This window comes from Trachurus trachurus, assembly GCF_905171665.1.
Source record: "Trachurus trachurus genome assembly, chromosome: 22".
NCBI lineage: Eukaryota > Metazoa > Chordata > Actinopteri > Carangiformes > Carangidae > Trachurus > Trachurus trachurus.
In genome coordinates, this window is record NC_139907.1 from 30,289,254 (window position 1) to 30,305,650 (window position 16,397).

At 43.3% G+C, this 16,397-nt stretch overlaps 1 protein-coding gene across 1 annotated transcript; it reads left to right on the top strand.

The window, feature by feature from the left end:
- Positions 1-1,730: 1,730 nt before the first annotated feature.
- LOC311005289 (transcription regulator protein BACH2-like) lies at positions 1,731-15,554 on the top strand (the record flags this gene model as incomplete). The annotated part of the gene is made up of 4 exons (XM_083997647.1): positions 1,731-1,994; positions 5,993-7,426; positions 13,536-13,742; positions 15,117-15,554. 4 exons carry the CDS (start codon positions 1,731-1,733, stop codon positions 15,552-15,554), a joined length of 2,343 nt encoding a protein of 780 aa, XP_083853773.1.
- Between the last annotated feature and the right edge of the window lie 843 nt (positions 15,555-16,397).

A 16,397-nucleotide genomic window follows, 5' to 3' on the forward strand; every position in this document is an offset into this window, starting at 1 on the left:
GAACATGGTTGTATTGAGATCAAGCAGTACAGCCAACACACACACAGAAGATGAAGTATTGCTGTGGGAGCTGAGGTTACTGGTCGTATCACGGTGGAGGTGACCTCTCCAAACTCAGACCATGCAGTCTGCAGTTTCACAGTTTTTCACCATTCTTAGATTAAAGGTAATTAACCGACCCCATTTTACAACAGAAGTAAACATTTTACAGCGTGGTGCAAAAACACTGGCATTCATAAAGTGTTGCTGCACATTATATGCCCTGCCTCATTGCTACTTTTAGGATTAGCTGAAAGTGAGTGGCAGGGTGAGTCACTGCCAAGATACTGAGGGGTGAGCAGCTCCTTCAGGAACCTGTGCATGACATCAAATCCATCTTCACCTACATTCTATAATCATAGTTCTATGCATATTTGTGATACAGGCATGTTCAAGATGGATAGATGTTTTCTAAACCTCTAACATTTTTACTTACAACAAAAATTCCATTGTAATATGGGTGTTTGTTTCAGTTTTGTTATTGAATTTTAGCAATGTTCCTTTTCCTGATGTTGAGTCCTTGATGAACTAAACTGGCTTTGACTAATTTTGTATTTTTTCCTTATTTCTACAACAAATGAACAGTCACAAAATGTAGGTCTTGTCATAATTCTAGTTCATTCGATCCTTGATCATCAGTCATGAATCCAAAGGTGTTGTGCAAGGGGGGAGTTGTCGGTCTGAGAAGTGAAGCTCACTTCCACGTTCAAAAAACTGCAATCCCCTCTTCTTCCTCTGGGGGCTGGTGTCAGAAAGCAGCATTCTCCATAGACCCCCATGTTAAAATCACCGACTTTACATCCTCAATAAACATGTTAAAAGCCTGGTGTCAGCACGTTTTTTGGTCTCAATCGATAGTTTCTACCCCGCACACACTCTGAGGGGGGGGATTTTTTTTTTTAACTCTACCGTTTTAGGCTACTATTATTAGGTTTAAAATTCTCGCATAAATTAGGGCATGGAAACGTTAAGTGACAGGTGCGGAGCAGGGCTAGCTCAGTCGTTTTGAGGCCAGTGGACGGGTTACCGCCTGTCCTTCAAATATGGAAAGTACACGCCCACCCAAATCCAACATGGCGCTGTTCAGGCCGCCATATTTGAGTCACAAAAACGACTCCCCAAAACCAATGGGTGGCGTCACGGACGCTACGTCCATGTGTTTTACAGTCTATGGGATTGTGCCACTGTGAGACTAAGAGAACGACAGACAAACTGACAGTGTTTGGCCTTTACTAAATATCAAATCAAAAATTGACCGTTTATTTTCTGCCTGACTAATTGATTAATTGATCAGTCACTGCTCTGTAGTAGGCTACAGCATGTAGCTCAGTAGTACTGGAGTTGCCTTATACCTATATCATCCATTTTACATGATATTTCAAAGTTTTAACTTGATGTAAATTCACAAATTGTTCAAAAACATTTCAAACTCAAATATCTCAACCTCTGTGTGGTCTCTAAACAACTGATTCAATGTGTTAGTGGTCATAGCATGTATGACAAATTATCATACCTAATATTGTGACTGACAGGTAGACAGATTCTATGTATTGTCTATGTTGAAACACTCTAACAATAATGTTGTACGGTTCAGTGCGTTGTGTCTCTTCAGACCTGACACAGTGAACGTAGCCATGCAGCAGGCTGATGCCGTGTCCTTCTTTCTCCTGTACAGAACCTCAGAGGGAGTGATGCTGGCAGGCGAGGAGCAGGACAGTGAGGCGGCAGCGCCCATGTATGTGTATGAATCGAAGGTCCACTGCACCAACGTTCTCCTGAGCCTGGAGGAGCAGCGGCGACAGGGCATACTGTGCGATGTGACGGTGCTGGTGGAGGGAAGGGAGGTGCGGGCGCACAGGGCCGTTCTCGCCGCGAGCAGCCACTACTTCCTGCAAGCCCTCCTGGGCCACAACATGCCCGCTGAAGCAGAGCCCATCATCAGTCTGCCACACAAGGTGAGCACAGTGAGCACACGCCAACACATCCATGTGGAGCGGTCTGAGGTCATTCAACAATATAAATGTTACAGGGCAACAGAACAAAGCGGGGGTCTCATTTCAGTATGAAAGACATGGAGATGGTTACCCCACTGGAACAGACCGAAACTGTCATGTAGCTAGAAGCCGGTGCATATTCTCATTTGCCCAGGTCATAGTATTTCAAAGGAGGTTAAATCGAAAGCAACTGGACTAACTAACTTATAATAACCTAAGTTATTATAAGTTATTAATAACTTAGTTATTCATAACTAAGTCCAGTTGCTTTCGATTTAACCTCCTTTGAAAAAAAAAAAAAAAAAAAAAAATGTCATGTAGCTAAATACATAAAAGACCTTAAGAATTTTAGAAAGTGCACAGACTCTTGGTTGTGTTGTTTGTGTATTCTACACTACAGGGATGCTGTGATTTATTTCTTTTAAAGGGATATTTCAACATTTGGGTAAATTCTCCTCTCACCATAATCCCTATAGTCATAGCAGTAGGTTCGTTACCTTTACTTGTCAGTGCAAGCTGTTTTTAGATCGGTGGGGCAGAGGCACGAGCTCCAAAACACTCTGGTGGACAAGTTATGACCTGCATATTCACCACGCTATGAAATAAAAACGTACAATTGTGTAACATGCACACGTCTCTGCCCCGCCGATCTAAAAACAGCTTGCACTGACAATTAAAGGTAATGAACCTACTGCTAAGACTATAGGGAGATAGGGAACAGAACTGACCCAAATACTGTATACTGTAGGTTACTACATTTTAGATCCAGCTGGACTGAGGTCCACTCTAGTCCATGAGCAGGACATGGGGAAAGACTGCTCAGATACCTCGACCTTCCTTTGATAAATAAGGTTAAAGAGGAGGGGGGGGGCATGGTTAACACAAACCTGTTTATGAAAATCTTTTGGTCATTAATATTAATGTTATCACCCTGCTAGTTGCTGCTGCTTTCATTATCCACTGTGGCTGATCAGGGATCAGCTCTTGATCCCAGGGGCTGCTTTACCTTCTAATGCTCCAAATGTGTCATATTGATGAATGTGTCTCTGCTGTAGCTCATACAGTAAACTCACACTGGCCTGCACCACTTTACAAATCAAACTCAATCCCATAGTGATCCTTTCTGTTGTCCATCGACTCACCCTCTCATAAATTACTGGAATCTGTTAAGATGCTTTAGAATTAGTGAACTTCCTCTATGAGAACAATTATGTATTGAACTGCAGGCTGCAAACATTACATTATACATCATTATTTATTTATTCAATTTATACTTAAACTTCTTAAATTTATACTTAACTCGAAGCCATTTTGCTTCGAGTTAAACTAAATCCATGCCCCGCTGATCAAATTGATTTTTTCTCTCTCTTTATTTAGTTATTACTATTATTATGGTTACTATTATTGTTACCACTATTGTCGTTGTTATTAATTAATTAATTTATTATCATTACTTACTTTATCATTTATTTGTATTTCATTTATTTATTTTTCTCCCCGTCCAAATATTTTATTCATTTCTCCTCGGCTCCCACACTGCTCCTGTACCTTTGGTTCTTATCTCTCCCCTGTACTTCTAGAATAATCGCTGTTACTATTTTATTTATTTTTTTGTTCTGTTTGTTTGGTTTTGTCGTTATTGCTGTTGAGTTATTGCTGTCACAATTGTTATTTATTTTTTTAATTATTATTATTCATTTATTTTTTAAATTTTTATTACTTTTTTCCCCAATACTGTTATTATGACCAAGGTCACTATTATTATTCACCAATTTTCTTTTTCATCATTATTATGATCACCATTTATATAATATATTATAACTGACTTACACACGCACACACACACAGACACATTTCACATTTTATGTCAATGTAAGTCATCAATGCATGTTCACTGTATTGTCTGTCGTGTTTTTTTTTCACAATTAAAAAAAACAAAAACAAATCCAGCTCTATATTAAAGTCAACGGTCATCTGATGTGGGGCTGTGTGAGTACTTCCATTCAGTGTATTACCTGCAGTAGATTCAGGACAGCTCCCAGTTCCAGTTAAAGAGCTACTATCAGTTTAGCCACTTTATTCTTAATTTGCACTGCTTTGTTTGCTGCCAAACAGCATGTTCCTCTGGAACGAGGGTTAGAGCTGTAGGGCTAACCCTACAGCTTTTGAACTTTCCAACTAGGATATTACTACAGAGAAGTACATGGTGTCCACTGTATTAGCTGATCAACTGTTTGAGTCAGACAGAGCAAAGTGTAGGTGCGCTTCTGCAAAGGAATATGAGAAAACATGCACACACACTTTCATGCAAACACATACACAAAGCTGCATGCAGCAAGCAAACACACACAAAAACCATACTGCATGTGGTGAACAAGCTTGAAGCAGGAGAGGTGAGGGTTGAGGGAGGGAGAGAAGGAACATTTAGTTCATTTCCACCTGGCCACCTCTTTATCCTCTATGGTCAAACACAATATTGTCCTGAAACATTCAGCCTTGTTGTGGTTGAGTCTATCACTGACTCAACTAATTAGAGGGTACATGAATATTTGCACTCATGTACATCCTTTGATGATGAACTTTATATCATGCAGGCCATTGCATACTCATCTAAGAATAAAGTATGATCCACTGCCTGGACAGAGGAACAGAGGAGACCAGGGCTTTCCTGGCCAAGTTGAGAGAGAGGAAGAGGAAGGCATCATTTCTCAGTGTTCTTCTGGGAATTTGAGGCAGCTCCCTTTTTCCCCAGAAGATTCCTGCTGCCTCATGAAGCATCATAGATGAGATATTTGATCAACGAGGGATATTCCTTTATAGTTCAGCATCACCTTCATCACTTGAAGGGCAATTTTGGACCTGCAGTTCAATACAAACAGACATCCTTGAAGGTGTTTTTCCAATGTTAGATTTTTGCAGAATAGCAGGGTGATAGTGGTACAGTATGCTCTGTGGCTACAGCCACATCACCAGTAGTGGTTTTCTGCAGAGGCATCATTTATGCATCTTAAAAACAGGTTGAAGCACCCAAAAAACTGTTTGACATATAAAAAATATACGTAATTATTCAATATAATGTCATTACAGGCAATCACATCTCAATTATAGAACTTAGGTCTGGTCATTTTTAGACATTTTAGGGTGTAAAGGTCATAGATTAGAACAGTAAGGTACTGTGAAAGTTCATTATGTCCGTATGGAATAATTAGTTTCCTTTTTTTCTTTTTCAGTTTTCTCTCATACCTTTTTGTTGACAGTTTCGGCATTTTCTTCCGCCTTCCTCAGAAGCGTCACCGTGACGTCAGACAGTGACGTGCTTTATCAGCTGGTGTTACAGAGGCGTGATCGTTGTCCATCGTTGACAATAGATATCAACGATGGATTATGGAGGCGGTGGAGATTAGGAAACGGGCCCACAGGACCATGAACCGGGACGAGTGGGTTTACACACCGTCACACACCTGGAGCTCCGTCCTGCAGGAGGCGTGACCCACCTGTCACACCTGACAGGAAGGTCACGCCTCTGGAACACCAGCTGATGAAGCACGTCACCGACTGACATCACGGTGACAGTTCTGATGAAGGCGGAAGAAAACGCTGAAACCGGGGCGGCGTGTGGCGCAGTGGGTAAAGCAGCCGCCCCATGTAGAGGCTATAGTCCTCACCGCAGGCGGCCCCGGTTCAAATCCCGCATCGGGCAGACCTTTCCTGCATGTCATTCCCCCTCTCTCTGCCTCCACCTTTCCTGTCTCTCTCTACTGTGCGCTATCAATAAAGGCATAAAAAGCCAAAAAATATATTAAAAAAAGAAAGAAAACGCTGAAACCGTCAACAAAAAGGAATGAGAGAAAACAACTTGTCTTGAAAAAGGAAAAAAAAGGAAACAGAACAGTAAGGTGTTAAAAATAAGAATTGTTGTTACATCATCATTCATTATTGTCATCTGTTTTCCTATGCAGGTGACAGCCAGAGGTTTTGCTCCACTGCTACAGTTTGCCTACACAGCCAAGCTGGTGTTAAGTCGTGACAACATCCATGATGTCATCCTGTGCGCCGACTTCCTGGGCGTCCACAACTTGGAGGACTCTTGCTTCCGCTTCCTTCAGGAGCAGCTACAGAACGACAGCCTACATGCCAGTAACGGCAAGGTGGACTATGATCATGTTGATGACGACGACGATGACGACGATGATGATGATGATGATGACATCACAGCCAAGGATGCAGTGTTTGCTGAGACAGCATCTGTGGAGGATTGTGAAGACACAAGGCATCATGTAGCAAGCATCACACCTCCTCAAGGCCCAACGTACAGGAAATACCACGACCACATCAATGGAGAAAACCACCAGGGCAGTGATGATGTCATCTTCACCGCTTGTACCTCAGTCGGCTCTGCCAGCTCGCAGCTCGCAGACGACAACGCTGCTCCGCAAACTCTACTCGCACCCTCCAGAATCAAAGAGGAGCCCCCGGTGTCGGAGGAGGGGGACAGGAGCGACGGCTGCAACCCGGAGCTGTGCACCGAGGAAGTACTGGAGATGGAGCTGGAGGTAGAAGGAGTCCCGGTAGCAGCTGAGCACTCACCTAGCCAAGGCTCACCTTCTTCCTGTCTGCGCTCCTACCTCCAGAGAGGCGGTCTGGACCTCAGCCACGTGCCCAGCACCACCATCCAGCAGCTCCTCACCAACAGACTGTCGCTCAGTCACTACAGGGAACTGGTCAAAGACCGGCAGAGGGACAAGAGAGAACCTGTCGGCCAAGCGGATCTCAAGACCAGCTTTGCAGATGCAATACCAGCAGCACTGGGCGGTGCCGGCGAGAACACGGATAGGCCGGCGTCCAGAGCCTCGTCCTCTAAACACGAGGGGGAGCTGGACAGACGCAGCGTCATTTTCTCCTCGGCAGACGGTGAACGACAAGTGTTGGCCCAGTCTTACGTTGATGAGAAATTCCGAGAAAAAGTCTCAACCCTTATGCAGGCGGAGCCTCTTTCCTCCGGTCGATCATCCCTCACCAGCAGCTGCCCCGTTCCCATCAAAACATCGGCCCACTCCCCCCCTCCCTTTGAGCCCCGAACCCAGACTTCCAGCTCTCATTCCTCATTCTCGTACCCAGAGGACGCTGGTAGTAGCAGCTCACCTTCCAGCCTGCCCCAGTTTGACTTCTCCTCATCCCCCAACTCAGGCTCCATCTCCGGACTGTCTCAGTGCCTGACTGGGGTGATGGAGCAGAGGAACCCCCACAGTGGAGAGGTGGTTTTCTCTCAGGGTTGCACCAAGATCAAAAGTGAACAGGGATTTGGTGCCAGTGGTGGAAACTCCACTGATGAATCAGGCTCTTTCTCAGAGGGAGACAGTGAAAGTGGCATCTCCAGAGCCTCTGGTCCTGAGGTTTGTGAGCTTCTCTCTCTCTCTTAAACAGCAAATCATTTGCATTTGTGTCTGTGTTCATTTAGCTAGAGTTATCATGGTTTGGGATTTATATTCATGTTTGTCTTTCTTAAAGCAGAAGTAAGAGGAATGTTTGTGTTAATATAAGTCTTAAATAGTTGTATCTTCCGACAGCAATCACTTCTATAGAGTGTTTGGTCTGAAACACGGGTCTGTCAGTCACTCTGCTCTGCTGTAAGCCCAGGAGAAAACTTTCCTTGTATCCTACAACCTTTATCCAATGAGGAGAGAGAACGGCATAAAGGGGCGGTCCTCTCTGTGTGTGCAGCCAAGGGATGTGTGTGAATGTGGTGACGTAGGGACGAGGGCGGGGACTGCTAACTCCATCAGCTGACAGGAAGTTAGCCAAAACCACCGGATCACTTACTTCTGCTTTAAGTCCAGAAAAAGAGGGAGAATATATTACTTATATAGTTATTTAACCCATTAGTATCTGATCTATATCATTTACATCAAAGTGTGTCCCACCTTGTCGTAACTCAGTTCAGTCAGAACACACATCAAACAGCCACTGAATCAGGATAGCTTGTCCATTCAGGACAAACATGTTTAGCTGGCAGCTGATGTGCTCATCATCATGATGCAGATTTACCAGAATGGAAACAAATACAAGCTAGCTCAGTGTAATCTGTTTCATCTACTGACTCTATGGCAACACTGCACATCCTGTTTACCCAGAGGGCTGATGGGAACGCTCCTGTTGGTTCACCACTTTGTTTTTAGCAAATCCACTGGACGGAGTTTCATGAAACCTGGGACCAGCTTAGGTTACCTTACTGTCTTCTATTGCCACGACAGGTCTGTATCTGACCTGTTTGATCAATGGATGCAAACTCTGGTCAAGGTATCCATGGTTCCCAGATGATATATTTCTAGACTTTTCTCCCTGCATTAAATTCACACTTCTTCTATTTGCCACAAACTGTTCATTCCTACCACTTCACAAATAACCTAATATATTTGGTGAGCCTTGATATTTCAAAACTGAAAACAACAAAAATAGGTTCAGTTTGCTTCACTTTTCCATGCTAATGTACCACAGATGCTAAACATTGTAAAACTGTACTTGTTGGAGCATGCTGGTGTTAACACTGAGTCCAAAGCATCCGTCTAAATAGAGTTCTAGCTCTTAAAGCTGTTAGCATGGCCTCAGACTAGTTAGAATTTCCCCATCAACATACCTGCAAGTTATTCATGCTTTCTGTAGAATCTAGTCTCAACACTCACGTTCCTTCTGTGTCATATTGTTACATGGCGGTGGTGAAGTATTGATCATTTCTGACCAATAACTGGCCTGTTTTTAAACTTTAAAAATGTTCAGCGGTTTCTCCTGGAACTATTCTTAGACAGTTTTCCTCTCAGCAGAACTGAGAAAAAAAACTGTATGGTTGTCATTGTGATAGGATATACAATATCTGAAGAGACATGAGCTCACCTTCGTACTGCATACTCTCTCTCTCTCTCCCTCGCTCCCTCACACACACACAGACACACACACACACACACACACACACACACACACACACACACACACACACACACACACACACACACACACACACACACACACACACACACACACACACACACACACACACACACACACACACAGGAAATAAGCTTTATTAGAGTTGAGTGGTTGTGGCCTCTGGCCTGTGAATGAGTCAACAAAGATCCCACTGCATTACCGTTAAGGTCCCTTGTTATGTGGCTCTGCTTGTTTACAGTGATCCAGACTGCATTGTGTGTGATTTCACCATGTCAGTGTCAGCAGCACCTTTCTACCTTCTATAGAATAAAGGTCCAACATTCTCTCCTTCAACTTGTTGGTGAAGAGTGTAGAGTTGAGTTACTGGAACTGACCTATGGCTAAGCCACGCCCCCAAACACGATGAGCCAATCACAGTGCGCAAAGCTAGCCCATACACTCGGACATTCTCTGCTTCCACGTCCATTGAAATGCATTGCAGTTAGTCAGTTTTCATTTGTTTTTATATGTTTTTTCGTGACATTTTAAGTTTAAAATGGTCAAACGGTGTTCATGGGGTACATGCAACTCTGACACTAGGTATCCCGTGAGGCTGGGCCACGGGGGGGATTTTTTTTACCTTTTCCCAAGCCACATCTCAACCAAGAGAAGTGTCTGCTCTGGATAAAGTTATGCAGTAGACCACAACACCAACTAAACGTGGATAAAATGAACAAGGATGTCTACATCTGTTCTAAGTTCAGTCAACAACGTATTTGAGGCAACATATTGTCAGAGATGTTTAGATGTTAGCCAGTATCACAACTAAGCATAAAGTCTGCTAGCTTAATGCTAACGTATAATGTAAAACTCCATAGACAGGCTAACAGAAATTGTGAAGTTTTGGTGACTTCGAGATGATATTTAATCTTTCTGTCTCCAAAAATCATCAATTTCCTCCCGTAGCGCCTGTCACCGAATGTTGACTGTTTGTCCGAGTGAGTGGAGGGGGGCTTAGCCAGACGTCAATTGACACCAGGGCCGTTGGTAGGAATTCTGGGCCCCTGAAAGAATACTAAAGTGGGCCCCTATCCCCTGACTCTCCACTTTTTTTCTTACTATGTATGTATTATCATTTCTTATTTAGCCTACTTTGTTTTGATGCTAATGCAGCATTACCATGAGTATTAGTCAGGGTCTTGTGCAGAATAATTCGGTCATACAAAGATTGGACTACTGGGGTTTTTTATGGGCCCTACTGGGCGCTGGGCCCCTAGAGTTATCATCACCTTTCTCCCCTATACAACGGCCCTGATTGACACTACAGATCCAGACCGCTTATTTTAAATGCTGTTCTGCTGATACAGACCGACCCTAAAGTCCCTCCACACAAAGACAACAGGATTTTGCCATTGTTTTTTTTCTGTTGCATTATTGCAGAAACTGATGTTTACTAAAGTGGCTGTTGTGTTGATAAAACGAAGCTGAGATGACTTTTTGATGAATCCTGCTGGAACGAGCCTTTAGGTGATAGTGGATTGTGGCCTCCACAAACTCTTACAGGGTTGTGATATGATGTCACATTTCGAGCCACGCCATTTACCTGTGTTTAGGTGTGTGTGGCTTGTGTGTACCCAGCTGACACGGTGCTGCAACACTGCAGCAAAACAAAGTACTGCAGCTGTGTTGGAGGTGCATCACTCTCCTAGCAGAGCTGCTCAGCTATGTATTTTTGTTTTATGAAGTTTTGTTTGAATTTAGTGTTAGATGAGTGTAGACCCACATCACATATAACTGCTCTGTATGTATTTTTGTGTGCATATGTGAGTGTATGTGTGGTCTGTCCCACTTTGCCCTGACCCAGTTGTCTCCCCCATAGAGGCTGCCCTGTAGGCAGGTGGACGCTGTCCTCACCATGTTCCCTCCACCATTTGTTCTTCTTGACCCCAGATCTGACCGCTCCAATTAGACCAGCCTGTTGAAACCCTCTCTCTGCTCAACCTAGCATTTTTTCTTTTAAAATTGTTCTTAATTTTATTTTCTAAATACTGTATTATTTATATTATGGTATTCACAACAACATTAGTATTGCAGGGTTGTATATTTCCACTGCTGAAGGGAGATTTTGATCTTTTCAGCAAAAGGGACAACAAAGTGAAGTAAAAGATACTGAGTTTAAACAAACCAAACAGATAAATCTTATACCAGTGAAACTTTAAACCACTGTGAAAATCATTTTGACTTCAACATGCAGATGAGATTTTGATGAAAGTACCACAGAAAGACAAAGGCACAGAACTGTGAACTTCCACCGATCAGGCCGTTCTGACCCCTGGCAGCTGAAGTTTGTAACAGTGAATAACACTTCATTATCACCTGTTAGTAGGTGGATATACAGTATTAGGCATCATGTGTCCTCAAAGTGGATGTGTTAGAAGCAGGAACAATGTTCAGTGTCAGGATCTGATCCAGTTCTCCAAGGAGGACTGGGTCTCTCATGTGGGCTGTTCCCGGTCTGCAGTGGTCAGGATCTATCAAAGTGGTCTAAGGAAGGAAGAGTGGTGAAGCGGCCACACGTGGGGAGAGAAGGCTGACCCGTGTGCTCCATCCAACACACACTGCTGAACCAGTTCATGCTGCTTCTGATAGACAGCTGTCACAACACACAGTGCAACACAGGTTGTTGTGTATTTGGGAGCAACACAATATCAGACAGGTTAGGCCTGATCAGTGTATTCAAACCTGCCTTGTTACTGTTGGAAACACACTCCAGGGGTCAGCAGAGGAAGTGCAGCATTGGCCCTTCAGTGTTGGCCTTATGTGTCAGCCTCAGAGGTTAACGCGTGTTTCTGTTGTCACTCTGTGATCCCGAACCCTTCTGTAGAGAGTGGGATTCAAATTTGATTTGTCAGGAAAAAAAACCTTCTGTGGCATCCTACTACTTTAGTCAGGCATCATCCACTTGAAAACATTAATGTTATTAAATTGAAATCTATTTGAGAGATTATAAAAAGAGAAACCACTGCTTCTGGCTGATCAGCTACTGCTGAATGTTATACCAGTATAATGCTTCATCTAAACATGAGTTAAGTTGTTAGCCAAAGTTAAGTTAGCAGTGGTGGGGATACTTAAACACATTCCAGTATTCATCCCTGTGGCCATAGCAGCGCTCTAATGGCTGTAGTGTCTCTGGGATTATTGTCTCTGTGTGTCTTGTAGACTAATCTCACAACTCATGCGGGCTCTAATCCTCCTCTGCAGGTTCATACATCCTGTTAATCACTTATTATACTCAACAACAGTCCTCATGAACTCTTACAGATATTCTGTGGTAAAGTGTTGATGTTGAGCATGTTAAACACATTTCTGTCCTAGTACCATAGAGTGATGGACCAAACGTTTCCGAGGATACACACACTGTTAAAAATGGAAACCAGAGCACGAGAGAGAGAGAGAGAGAGAGAGAGAGAGAGAGAGAGAGAGAGAGAGAGAGAGAGAGAGAGAGAGAGAGAGAGAGAGAGAGAGAGAGAGAGAGAGAGAGATTGGTTGAGGGATTTACGACCATCCACAGCTCACTTTGTCATTCCAACCTTATTATGTGACTGCTGAGAGTCATGGAGCTATATATAGACATCTATAGAGTAAGGGACAGGCAGCACCAAAACCGGACGCATGCACACACACACACACACACACACACACACACACACACACACACACACACATCCCTTTACTCTGTGAATGATGTCATCGCTGTATACTGGCAACTCTGCACTGAACACTCCTGGTATGATGAAAACAGCTCAGATCTGCTGCAGCAGACTGCTCTGATGCAACGTAACACGAGGGAACACAGAGTAAAAACAGTGTTCACTCAGCAGCGCTCTTATATGGAAAATCAACCAGATTAAAAAAGTTAGAACCTAGCTTCAGTGGGCCACAGCTAAAAAAGTGAATCAGTTAAACGACACATATGCACAGCACATCAACAAGTCAAAGACCAGATGACAAAGAAAGGGTCCAGCAAATTCGCTAATGGGAATACATTACTGTATTTGTACAGCAATATCTAAGATATCAATACATTCTTAGATTAATAAATGCAAAAATGAAGACCCAAGTATAAATATTTAATAATCTAACTGAAATACATTATAAACAGGGATAACAAGGAAGACAGTTCTCACTAAAATGAGCCCCAGATTGAAACAAAGAGCTGGTCCTCTGTTTTCTTTGTGTCAGAGCTGGTGGATTAGTCAGCTGCTCAACACTGACACCTGGTGGATGTTACACCACACTGTTCATTAGGCAACTATGTAAGTTAACCACATTACTGAATGCACTTTTTCTTGACAAGTGTTTAAATTCTTCATTAAACAATAGAAAGACTCCATTGCAAGTGCATTACTACAAGTGTGCATAAGTAAGTGTATTTGTTTATATCAGTCACATTAGGACATTGCAATGGAACAAGGCACTGTGTCTCCAGAAATGTTATGACTTTATACAACATGCAGTCACATATCAGTGTTTACCCTGTGCGACATCTCTGTGGAACCTTTTGATTTTGTGCTCCTCTAGGTGAAGTTGCCCTTCCCTGTGGACCAGATAACCAACCTGCCACGCAATGACTTCCAAATCCTCATCAAGATGCACAAGCTGAACTCAGAGCAGCTGGAGTTCATCCACGACATCCGCCGCCGCAGCAAGAACCGCATCGCCGCACAGCGCTGCCGCAAGAGGAAGCTAGACTGCATCCAGAACCTGGAGGGCGAGATCTGCAAACTGGTGCGAACACACACACACGCACACACACAAACATGCACACACACTAATTAGAGTAATTTAGCAGGTCTTAATTATTTATTATTACAGTTCTTCTCAGTGGCTTTGGTACATTTCTCAGATCAGACTTGAAATTCTCAAAACTACTAGTTCAATCTTCAAAAAAACAGTTTCTCATTTCTTTGAACAAGGTGCAAATGCTTTGGTTCATCCATGCAAATGATTATGTACAATTCTCTGTTTCCTACATCATCAACTGCTTATGTCATGTTGATCAAAATGTAGTATAATGGGTCAAACATTTAGGCATTAGTTCATCGCTTAAGTCTTTACATGCAAAATGGTTGAACAAGTTGTCATAATGTCAAGCAGCATATTTCTATGCATTTCCATTTCCAGGCTTTTGTTCTTACAGTAATCTGTCCTGAATTGGTAAATTGCTCCCAAGTGAATCTTGACTTTCTCTGATGAAGTGAAATGTGTGAAGCATTAGATCAACCAATGATCAACCAGTTTTCTGAAATAGCTCAAAGGTGCATCTCATCAACCATCAACTAGCAAGTATAGGCAAGGCAAGGCAATTTGATTTGTATAGGTATATATGGTAATACGTATATAGCTGGAGCACAACACAATGTTACCATGTCTGACAATGGAAGGGCAAGGAATTGGACTACAGCACTGCATGTACAGCTTTTCCTAAGGAGATTGACTTGTTTTATTTCTCTGTGCTATGCAGTGCTGTCTTTTCCTTTCTGTTTCGTAGAGACACGGTCTTGGTCTGTTTAGCCAAGGTTTACATCAGAACATCCCTCCAGAGCACACTGTCATACTGACAACATGACTAAGCAGGTTGACTGTCTTATCTGACACAATGCCACAATGACTTGTCATTCTGATGGCACTGACATGTTCATTGACACAGATATTACTTTTGAGAGATGAACTAAGGATTTTGAGCAAGAGACTGTCTTTTGCAGGTAATCCATGCTGTTTTGTTATTTGTACAAATTGTTTTGAGAAATGCACTGTTTAGCAAATGTTGAGGATGATTCGAGAAATGTACTAAAGCGACTGAGAAAAACAAATGATAACATTAGTTTCAGTGAAGCTGGTAGGTGAGGTAACACCCTCTGGTGGCCATATGGGTCAACAGCAGCTCTTTCATGTAGTGGAGTTTGTTGGTGTCTCTGTGGCTACAGGTACCAGTGACTCACTGACTAATAGATGAATGAGTCTGAAATCATTGTACACATGTTTGTGAGGAAGCGTGTTACTGCATCAACACAGTGAGCTCAGGCAGGTACACATGGCTCTGCGGTTGTTTCTGTGGTGCTGACAGTCTTGACCTGATGAAACCTTGTCTTATTGACCCAGATGTGTGAGAAGGAGAAGCTGCTGAGCGAGCGCAACCAGCTGAAGGTTTGTATGTCGGAGCTGTGGCAGAACCTCTCCTTCCTCTCCCAGCAAGTGTGCAGAGAGGTGCAGGGCAGCCAGCCGCCTCCCGTCTCCGCCAGCATCGACCTCACCTCCATACCGCCGTCGCCTTCCTCCGATGACGTCTCGTCCCGGCCGAGGTCGCCCGTGTCGCAGCAGAGCGGAGCCGCGTGTCTCTCTGATGCGGGTCTCGGTCGGGGAGGGGAGGACAGGCAGCGGAGGGTCCAGGTGTCAGACGTGGGGCAAAAGAATGCAAAGCGTCCACCTTTGCGTGGATCCACTGAGGGAACATGTAGCCCCACCGTAACAGTGGATTTCTGTCAGGAAATGACTGAGAAATGCACGACAGAGGAACAGAAGAGACAGGACTGTCCTTAAAGTCATTGGTGAATTGTTTGGTCTATGGCACACTCGTCTTGTCTATACCTTGATATTTGAAGTTTTTTTTTTTTCTTTTTTTGTAAAGGATGACACAAGCATTATCTTATCAGCAATACTGTTCAACAGATATTTGTGGACTGGTAGAAAACAGAAACACTGGCAGCTTTCTCTCTCCCTCTCTCTCTATCATCCTGACTTCCTCCTGTCAACTTCCCCAGCTCTCTCGTGCATCACGGGAGGTTCAACTCAGGAATTCCACAGAATGTTCAGTCATGTCCCTGTTCACATTAACACACTTTACTTTAGAGTCCTGTCCAAGTTCAATAATTACTTTGGCACACACAAATTCATATTTGAGTCGACCAAAGGAATAGTTCAACATTTATTTTAGTCTCGAGTCTGTGTGTTCGGCGCTGACTCAACATGTTTGACTGACCTCGGCATAATGACTGGAAGCTGGCTAACAGCAGCTAGCTGTAACTCTGAACATAGATTATATACACAAAACATGAAGAGAAATGTAAAAGCTTGTGCTGCAGCCTTAGTATTCCTCCATCCAGACAGGGTCAGTCAGGGTTTTAGTCTTGGGTTCAAATGTGCAGGTTCACTTTGACAGTAGTGCAGCGTTCTCACAGTGTTAGCAGAACTGCAGTGTTTGTATTCAGGTGTGGTTCTAAGATGTTAGCATAACTAGCATAATGAGTGACTTCTGTCAGGTTGGATATTTGTTGTTAACTTGTGAAACCACATCCACACTGTGCACAGCTCCTTTCATGTTAGCCACAAAAAGTGTGTTAGGATTTATTGTATTGAATTCATAGTATTGTAGAGTTAGCTTCT